We start from the raw sequence: 10,581 nt of genomic DNA on the forward strand, positions 1-10,581 counted from the left end.
ATATTGCATTATACATATTTGTAATATATGTTTTCTAAAAATCTTCATTACTTTGGGTTAAATAGACATGTATTCTATCATTTTATCAAAATAAGACAATCAAATATTTCCGATAAAAAAATTACGAAAATATCAGGACTAATGATGGTGATACATCATGTACATAGGTGAATAGTGATCAGATAAAATTGAACATTTTTAATTGCATGTTTTGAGGGCGAAATTGACGTGAAACTAATAAAACTCTTCATGAATACAACAAACATAAATTGAAATTTTAAAATTCATTTTGTCTGGAAAATATGGTTCAGTGCATGATTTGGAAATTGTGACAAAAAATCACAATGAATATGGACGGTGCCACTGAATATTTCTATTTGACACAAATGTATTGACAATCGCGAGTGAAAATCTATAAATAAAATATATATTTAACCATATACAACTTCGTAAGTACATAGAGAATAAATGGTTCCATTATCTGACCAAAGTAACTAAGGACTTCCTGCACCCCCTGCAACGTAAATTGACGCACAAATAGGCCATAATGTACACTTTTGCAAACTGAGCGTGTCAACCATATTGGTTTCGAAGTCAGCGCCACAAGTGACGACTGGCCAGCAGTTCAAAAGGATTCTTTGCCAAAAATAATAGTTAATCCTTTGAAAACAGATGCCGGTGGCTTTCGTTTATGTTCTAAGTAATGATAATTCTCACCTTTGATTCATGAAATGCTATCAAAATGCCGCATTTATCTGACATAATCCCACATATGATGCTATCCTTTCCGGTGTCCAGCGTTAGTGAATACCCACGATGCATAGCGCGCAGCCACCCCTGTTGCGGCAAATGAGCGCGACCCACATCAGAGCGAGACTGTCAGTGGATGCTTCCAATCCTGTGTATATACGTCTTTGGTCTGTACAAGCAGTCGAGCGCCAAACGTTGCCATGCTACTAACATGACGCGTCACAGTGACGTCATAACTGGCAGCTTTGCGGCCGTGGTGTCGCCAGTCAAGGCATTACATAACTAGCAGTAACATGTGTCGCTCATGTTGTAGGACGTTATATTGGTGGGTACGTTCTCAGTGTCTGCTTTTAAACTGAATTAGGAAATTAGATGAGTGAGTGAGTGAGTTATAATTTAACGTCACCTCGGCAATATTTCAGCCATATAGTGACGAGAAATGTTGGACATACACAATAGATACAAGTAGTCAAAAAACCAGTCATTGACGGACTGTAAAGTAACTAGAGTATCACAAAAAGATTTAAAACTAGCTAGCATTATTTTTAAAAGTAGAAACTATTTCGGACAATGCAAAGTAAAAACTGGCTCTTGATCGCCAACAACTGAGGAAATTAAAATAGATATTGTATTTGTATGTTTAATGTTGTATGACTGCTGTAGATCAGTATGAATGTTGTAGGAACCAAGTGTTTGCTTCACACAATGTTTACACCCAGACGTTTGTTTGGCCTCTCACCGGCGGGGATGAAGGAAGGTCTGGGTAAACAACGCAGCGTTTCACCTGATAGGCTTGATATATTTGATCAAATTATGTGCGTGTAAGTTTCATCCCTTGAACTGATAACCTTTACAACTGTCACGAAAGACTTTATGAGATTATCTAAGTCTGTCCAGTCAAATAACAGATATGTGTTTCATGTGCATATCTTTTGTTCTGCGTCATTGAATAGCTGCATTGAATAGCTGTGAGACTTTAATAAATAATCTGTCTGTCTGTCTGTCTGCATTGCATTGAAATACATCCCCGCTACAGCACACGACCAACAGTGTCAGCTTAATGGTGTTTACATGCAAGGCCTGTAGCTTTGCTCTTTTAGCACTGAAACCTTTATGTTGAACACAGGTATTTTTCAATATTTGAAACAAGTGCAATGGAATATATATTATGGAAGGGCAAATTTATGTTATTCTACTTATTTCGAATATTGAAACAGACGAAGAATGTTAGCCACTCGGACAGACGACATTTCCATCTTAACCACCACACACTGCCACGTGTTTGTACCCTTGTTGTTTATTAAAGCACTTTGCTTCCAACAACAAGTACGGCTGTGTCAGCTACACTTTCCGCCTCAGATAGTAGTGTGAGAATTGCACTTCCGCCGTCACTCGGTATTCTGACATTTTGTGAGTGCTTCATAGAGTTTGCCTGACACAGATTTACAACTGTGTCGCACAAACACCAAGTCAACATACCCTGTCGTCCTTTACACTGCGTGAGTGTGAAGCCCATTTCTGGTGTACCCCGCCGTGATGTTGCTGGAATATTGCTAAAAGCGGCGTAAAACCAAACTCAGTCAGTCAGAAAGACTTACATTTTAATCTGCTTCACATCAGAATTTAGGGGATAGCCAAAAATACAAGCTACAGCCAAAAGAGGGGTTGGGTGGGGACATCGAGGAAAAGTAGTTTTGAATTCCAGTCACAGTTAATGAATTTAAACTAAAAAGGTGGTCATTCCCTAAAGAGGAAGTATACGTAAGTTTAGGTGCAGATGTTTTTGTTTGTTTATCTATTTTGTCAAGCACCGTAATAATGTGAATGATCGTATATTTCATATGAAGCCCCTAGAGAACATGTTCATCCCGTACCTAACCCTAACCCTGGAATATGCCGTTCATGCTTATATTTCTAAACAAAATAATAATTTATTCAGTTACGACATTTCAACAAAGAGGGGCATCTCAGCTGTTAACACAGTCAGTGCACAGCTTATTACATTTGCAGATTCAAACTGTATAACTGAATTTAGGAAGCGTCCCTTTTATCTCTGCATAGACACGTGGTCTCGATGAAGTGTTATCTCAATCAAAATGAACCATATATTTGTATTACCTCTGCTAGAAAAAACTGATGTATTTGGAATTTATCCATACATAATATTGAAAGGAAACATTTGTGGAATGGCGAAAACTGAGGCCAGTAGTTATAATGCTTATGTGCAATAAATAGCAAAAATATAACAAAATATTCCCTGTTTCAGCCTCGACTGATGCGAGCAAGACGGTTCCATCAACGCCAGTGACGACACAAGACTCCGATCTACACGGTTTTCACAGATTCTACGGATTCAAACTTGATTTACTGTCTCGATGAACAGTTACCTCAATCAAATTGAACCATATATTTTTCACATCTCTGCTATAACAGATGTATTTGGAATTTATCCATACATAAATAGAAAGGCAAAACATTGTTAAAGGCGAAAACGTCTGAGGCCAGTAGATATAATGCTTATGTGCTATCTATAAATTTCTTAACAAAATATTCCCTGTTTCAGCATCGAATTACCCGAGTCAGGATTCAATCCAGGGCAAGACGGTTCCTCCAGCGCCAGTGACGACACAAGAGTCTCATCCACACGGTATGTGGGAGAACCAAGCAGGCAGGAAGCTAAGTCCTTCGTTCTTCCTGTATTTAACAGCTGATGTATTACCCGTAGAATTCTGACTTGAGGGATTTTGACACCTGTAATATCGATCAACGTCCATGTTGTCAATCGCAGGATTTTATTAATCAGATTATTATGCCCAGGTCGCCATCATACTGCTCGAATACTGCGGAGTGTGGCGTTAAACAACAAACAAAATAATCGGACATAACCAACGTTATATGTTATTTCCCTAATAAATACTAAACAACAGTTGTACTGACATTATCAACTTGTAACGTTGACATTATCAACTTGTAACGTTTAACAAACGTTAACACTCTCCACCCTTACACATTACATTGCTACAACTTGTAGCTCTTATAGAAAGACATGTATTAAACACACCATCCTTAATTCCTGACACCATGATAGAATAGTTTAGAATTGTTTCCATGCTGTCCGAGTCAACGTGATGAAAAGATTGTAGATGTGTGACAAAGATGTCTGATGTACACAGTTTACTAAGTGTTGCAGCGACTCCATCACAAGCAGACCGCGACCTCTACTCCGCCTGCACCGACGGTGACCTGGGGACAGTGAGATGGATCCTGACTGCGGGTCACGTGGACATCAACAGTAGAGGAGGATGGAGGCGCAGGACAGCGGTGATGGAGGCAGCACGGTGGGGACACCGATATGTGGTTGAGCTCCTTGTACGTAAAGGTGCTGATGTGTCACTGCTGGACAAGTACCGTAGAAACATCCTTCACTACGCCTGTTTGTGTGCAGACGTGGAGACCGTGAAGCTGATCCTGTCACTGAACGTGGTGGACATCAACAGTAGATGGAGGAGCAAGACACCGGTGATGGCGGCAGCAGGGGAGGAAAAGGAGATGTGTTGGCGTTCCTTGTGGGTAGAGGGGCAGATGTGTCACTGGTTGACGTATTCAGGTTAGCTCGACATTTAGTATAGCTCCGCACATGGATCAATACGGAATCTGGAGTGTAATACGGATTTTCACCACGTCATCCGTATTGCACCCCTGTATCACTATCGTAAGTTTACATGGGCATATAATGAAACACGTGTTTCAGCGTGCAGCTTGTCTGACCATGGTCTTTCTGTCATCGCTTGTTTTCAGTTCTTCCACATCTAACATTAAACATTATTGTCAAATACTTCAAAGTATGATATAAGTTTAGCCATATCTCTCGACACTATAGTGTACAACATGTTGGGCCAATCCAGCTAGATTCGGGTTAGCAAACTGTACAATTAAACAACTAACAACTGTTCACCTTTCAGAGAAACATCATGTCTTCAGTATTCGTCAGTTTTAAGCGAATTTGTATTTCAAGTCTTTCTCTTTCCGACTGCTAAGCAACTGAACTCTAAATGTATGGTAAATATGAGAATGTCATCTCCAAATTTAAAGCATAATCGATCTCCGATGCAAGTCTGTAATGATGATGATTTGGAGATTGTACGTGCGCTTTCCAACATGATGCGTACATGTTTTTACTTTTCGGACCTACTTTCATTGACAGCAAATAAACCATCTCGGCGAATTACAGCATATCTGATCGTGAGACAATCCTCGCCACCGGAATATCAACGATACAACTTAATACACTAATAGTTTCTTTCAATGTTTGTTTCCTATATTCGGCGAGTAAAGTCTTCTGGGTATTTCTCTTTGACGCATACTGTGGTGATACAACAAATAAGGCGACCAAACATAAGAGAGTTATTTCCCTTTAATACAAACACCACATCAGTCATTATCACATCAAGTATCACCTAGCCATTCCTCTTCATGATGTCATCGATCCAGTCAATGAAGGAGGAAACCCGGGTGTACACCCCGGGGGCGTTCTTCTCCCCACACCCGATCCCCCAGGACACCACACCCACTATCTTCCAGACACCACCCTTCCTGCACACAAGTGGGCCGCCGGAATCTCCCTGAAACACCATCAGTGTTATGCAGAGACACACGGTTCGTTTAGGTGTTGTTAAACGCCATACTAAAAATTCCAGCTATATGACGGTCCTCGGTATATAATCGAATCTAAACCAGACAATCCAGTGATCAACATCATGAGCATAGATCGATGCAATTGGGATACGATTGCCAACCGAGTCAGCGAGCCTGACCACACGATCCTGTTAGTCGCCTCTTTGGACAAGCATAGGTTGCTGAAGACCAATTCTAACCCGGACCTTCACGGGTCTGGAGACACATGAACACGACATGCCTCTTTGTGATGCATATACTGTTACTGGCACGTGAAGGTCATCAGTGGGTTCCTGACACCTGGCACTTGGTCTGACACTTGTCACTGTTTGACACGTGGCATATGGTCTTGAACCAAGGCTCACCTGACACGCGTCCTTGCCGCCCTGCGAATATCCGGCGCAGATGTTGGAGGCGTGGATGTGGCTGCCCATGTAGTAGGCGCACAACTTGTTGTTCATGATGGGGACATCAACTTCCTGCAGGTAACGCTGGATGTGACCCTCTGGAGCAAAGCAAGACGTATGAGATGAAATATTTATCATTACTTGTTAATGAATACAGCTATCTGTTCAACAGAGTCCCTATTATAAAACGCCATACGAGTCTGCAGAGACGCCCACATTCCAGGCAGTGATGACGTAGAATTACACCACTCACACAATCTCATTAACATATCACGTGACTTTACGCTTTTCTTGTAAACTGGGGATTATTGTAGCTTAGAATTACCTAGTTACTGGAATAATGTTAGCTTTAGAGCTAAATGTAAACATTGTTACAAGGGAATCCCCCAGTCTCTTAACCCGGGTCACTATTCTACAAAGCGATCTTATCAAACGCAGACTTATAGCTTTGTGAAGCGGGACCAAGGACTTGGGTGTAGTAATGTATGTGCCTGTCAAGTATACAGTAGACACCCGGTGTTTACCCGAGTACGCGGCGCCCCATCCTGTGACTGTGCAAACCATCCCATCAAACGTCTCGTCTCTGTCCGGTAAGCAGGCTGTCCTTGTGTCCTTGTGTTGGGTGTCCACCCTCTTGGCTAGCTTGACGATGGCGACGTCGTTGGAGTTGGTGCTGGAGCTGTACCCAGCGTGTGTGAACACACGGGCAGCATCGATCAACTGGCTGTACTGGACGTTGTAGATGTCGTGAAGGCCGATGCCGACTGTCCAGTAGTTGCCGTAGGTTCTGCAAACATTTTAGGGAGCAATGTTTTATGCCGCTTTGTTAATAATACAGTTGAACAAAGTATGATGCTCTTTAGTTTATGCAGTTCAGTTTCTTATTTATTTCCGCAAACATCTAACAAGAAACTGATTGCTGTTCTACCATGAATTTGGAAATCACTCAAGTATGAGAGGTATCAAAACATAGTAACCACCTCTAAACCTCGAGCATTGTCATTTTAAGCGTGTGTGTGTTGTCTTCATATAACAGGATTGAAGGTATGAAGCACAGAGCAATTCTGCATTGCACTGTTGTGCCAACACTCATACTGAGGCTGGAAATACGACATCAGAGTGGGCGAAAACAATAAAGCTCTCTTGAAAACTAAACTTGAAATGCACTCTCTCAGATGATTTCTATCGTTTATCTTCTTATTTAGAAGCGATGAATACACAATGGCGATGAAAAGACAATGGCAACTTTAGAAGCGATGACACAATGACGACTTCTAGAAAATGAATACACAATAGAAGCGATGAATACACAATGACGACTTTAGACGAGAATACACAATGGCAACTTTTAGATAACGGCAACTTTAGAAGTGATGAATACTAATAATGGCAACTTTTATAAACGATGAATACACAATGGCAACTTTTAGAAACGATGATGAATGGCAACTTTAGAAGCGATGAATACACAACGGCAACTTTTAGAACAATGGCAACTTTTAGAAACGATGAATACACAATGGCAACTTTATAAACGATGAATAATAATGACAACTTTTAGAAACGATGAATACACAATGACAACTTTAGAAACGATGAATACAACAATGACGACTTCTAGAAACGATGACAAAAATTTTAGAAGTGATGATGAATACACAATGGCAACTTTATAAATGATGAAACACAATGACAACTTTATAAACGATGAATACATAATGACAACTTTTTGAAACGACGAATACACAATGGCAACTTTTAAAATTTGAATATACAATGACAATTTTAGAAACGATGAATGCACAATGGCAACTTTTAGAAGCGATGAATACACAACGGCAACTTCTTTAGAAGTGATGAATACACAATGGCAACGATGAATTAGGCAACTTTTAGAAACGATGAATACACAATGGCAACTTTTTGAATACACAACGGCAACTTTAGAAATTGATGAATACACAATGAACTTTTATAAAATGAATACACAATGACGATGAATAACAATGACAACTTTAGAAACGATGAATACACAATGACAACTTTTTAGAAACGATGAATAACTTTTAGAAACAATGACGACTTCTAGAAACGATGAATACACAATGACAAATTTTAGAAGTGATGAATACACAACGGCAACTTTTAGAAGCGAAGAATACACAATGGCAACTTTTATAAATGATGAATACACAATGACAACTTTTATAAACGATGAATACATAATGACAACTTTTGAAACGACGAATACACAATGGCAACTTTTAAAATCGTTGAATATACAATGACAATTTTTAGAAACGATGAATGCATAATGACAACTTTAGAAACGGTGAATACACAACGGCAACTTTTAGAAGCGATGAATACACAATGGCAAGTTTTAGAAACGACGATTACACAATGGCATCTTTTAGAAACGATGACTACAATGACAACTTTTTAGAAAAGAGGAATACACAATGACGACTTCTAGAAACGATGAATACACAATGACAACTTTTATAAACGGTGAATACACAATGGCATCTTTAGAAACGATGAATACACAACGTTTAGAAACGTTTTGAATGTTTTGGTCGCATCTATTTTCAAATCTATGCTTTCACTTACTGTTGGAAGCAATGGGCCGCTGTAAGGACCCACTGGTCGTCGATGAGGGTTCCGCCACACAGGTGCTGACCATTGTACCGCAGCGACACCTGGCGGACAAAGGATGACGTACACATGGACTGTTCAGTTTTACAGTATCCCGTGTGGGAAGTCCTAGTTAGAACAGGTCACCAGTTAGAACAGGTCACCAGTTAGTACAGGTCACCAGTTAGACCAGGTCACCAGTTAGTACAAGTCACTAGTTAAAACAAGTCACCAGTTAGAACAGGTCACCAGTTAGAACAAGCCACCAGTTAGAACAGGTCACCAGTGACCACTTGTCATAAGAGATGACATTATAGATCTGCTGGCCAGTCTTGTTGACTTGTCGCGTTTTTTGATCATTGTATCCCTGAACACCAATACACAATGCCATTTAGAAAGTGGTCAAATGTAACATATGCTATATTTGGATTAACACTGTTGGGTTGGACTTACTGCTATAACCATTTAATGGTTTGTATAATCCAAATGTTATTATTTACAGGACGCCGTAATAGCGATCTAATACTACGGGCTGCTGGTTTCACCACCATGCACTCACTTCACCTGGAACCTTCAGTCTGAAAACTCGTCCAGCACAGACACTAGAAAGCATCCAGAGCAGCTGCTGCTGACGGTTCTGCTAATTCTACCTCGTGACTACCTTTGCGCTATGATGACCTTAACTCACATACTTTAACACAGACTTAAGACGAGACTTTACAGGAACCCTGCGCCAGCTATAGTTTATAACAAATATTAGGCCATCGTGATCAGCGCTCATTGCTACCCGTGAAGATCCGGGATAGAATTGATCTTCAGTAACCCATGCTTGTTTCAAGAGGCCACTAACGGGATCAGGTGGTCAGGCTCGCTGACTTAGCTGACGGAGCGTCATCGTATCCCCATTACGTAGATCGATGCTCGTGCTGCTGGTCATTAGATTGACTGGTCCAGACTCGATTATCTACAGACCGCCGCCATATAGCTGGAATATTGCTGATTGCGGCGCAAATTAAACTCACCCACTCAGGTCCTGATTGCCACGGCGGCTATTAACCCAAAGTTGTTCACAACCTGTTTGTCTGGGACCCGTGAAGATCCGGGGTAGAATAGGTCTTCAGCAACCCATGTGCTTGCCATAAAAGGCGACTATCTTGTCGTAAGAGGCGACTAACGGATCGGGTGGTCAGTTTCGCTGACTTGGTTGATTACATGTCATCGGTTCCCAATTGCGCAGATCGATGCTCATGCTGTTGATCACTGGATTGTCTGGTCCAGACTCGATTATTTACAGACCGCCGCCAAATAGCTGGAATATTGTTGAGTGCGGCGTAAAACTAAACTCACTCACTCACTCACCGTTTGTTCGGCCCATATGCACGTGTGTGCAGTTAATCATTGTACCTCTTTACCCAGATGCACGTGTGCTGTTACACAATGGACCTGTTTGCCCAAATGCACGTGTGTGCAGGTAACACAATGTACCTACCTGCCAGGGTATTCGTGGTTCGGCTTGACCCTCCCACTATCCTGTGATTGTGACTCACCAACGTGATGCCACAGGTGCCTGTGGACATACAGGAGTTAGGTCATGATGTGAATATAGGGCATGGAGTTAATATAGATCATGGTGTGAACATAGTCTATGCTGTGAATATAGGGCATTATGGAATATAGGTCATAATGTGAATATAGGCAGAGCGTTGATATACGGCATGGGTGAACATAACTCATAGTGAATATAGGGCATTATGGAATATAGGTCATAATGTGAATATAGACAGAGCGTTGATATACGGCATGGTGTGAGGTCATAATGTGAATATAGGCAGAGCGTTGATATAGGGCATGGGTGTGAACATAACTCATAGTGTGAATATAGGCAGAGCGTTGGTACAGGGCATGGCGTTAATATATGGTGTTGTGCATGAAGAGGAATGCTCTTGTATACACTGGGTCCTCCTACTAGTTCTACCTCATGACTACCTTTGCTGTGATGACCTTTTAACCCACATACACACACAGACTTACGACGAAACGTTCCAAAGTGATCCACTCACATTCAGCTGCATGGATGTTAATAAACTATATAAAGCTCGAGACGACTGAATAC

General features: G+C 41.0%; 2 protein-coding genes across 2 annotated transcripts in view; one reads left to right on the forward strand and one right to left on the reverse strand.

Moving 5' to 3' along the window:
• The window catches only part of LOC124265100, a 41,191-nt gene extending 36,829 nt beyond the window's left edge, over window positions 1–4,362 (forward strand). The window contains exon 4 of the mRNA XM_046699890.1: window positions 3,941–4,362. Coding sequence (XP_046555846.1) covers window positions 3,941–4,362 — 422 coding nt within the window. The remainder of the gene's footprint in view (window positions 1–3,940) is intronic.
• An 845-nt stretch (window positions 4,363–5,207) lies between these two features.
• LOC124265101 (transmembrane protease serine 3-like) lies at window positions 5,208–10,045 on the reverse strand. The gene is given in 6 exon segments (XM_046699891.1): window positions 5,208–5,372; window positions 5,790–5,929; window positions 6,356–6,618; window positions 8,445–8,533; window positions 9,958–9,973; window positions 9,975–10,045. Coding segments are annotated over 6 exon segments (744 nt in total).
• Between the last annotated feature and the right edge of the window lie 536 nt (window positions 10,046–10,581).

The sequence above is a fragment of the Haliotis rubra genome, unplaced genomic scaffold (assembly GCF_003918875.1).
Source record: "Haliotis rubra isolate DU_JTF1 unplaced genomic scaffold, ASM391887v1 Scf96, whole genome shotgun sequence".
In the NCBI taxonomy this organism is placed as follows: Eukaryota; Metazoa; Mollusca; class Gastropoda; order Lepetellida; family Haliotidae; genus Haliotis; species Haliotis rubra.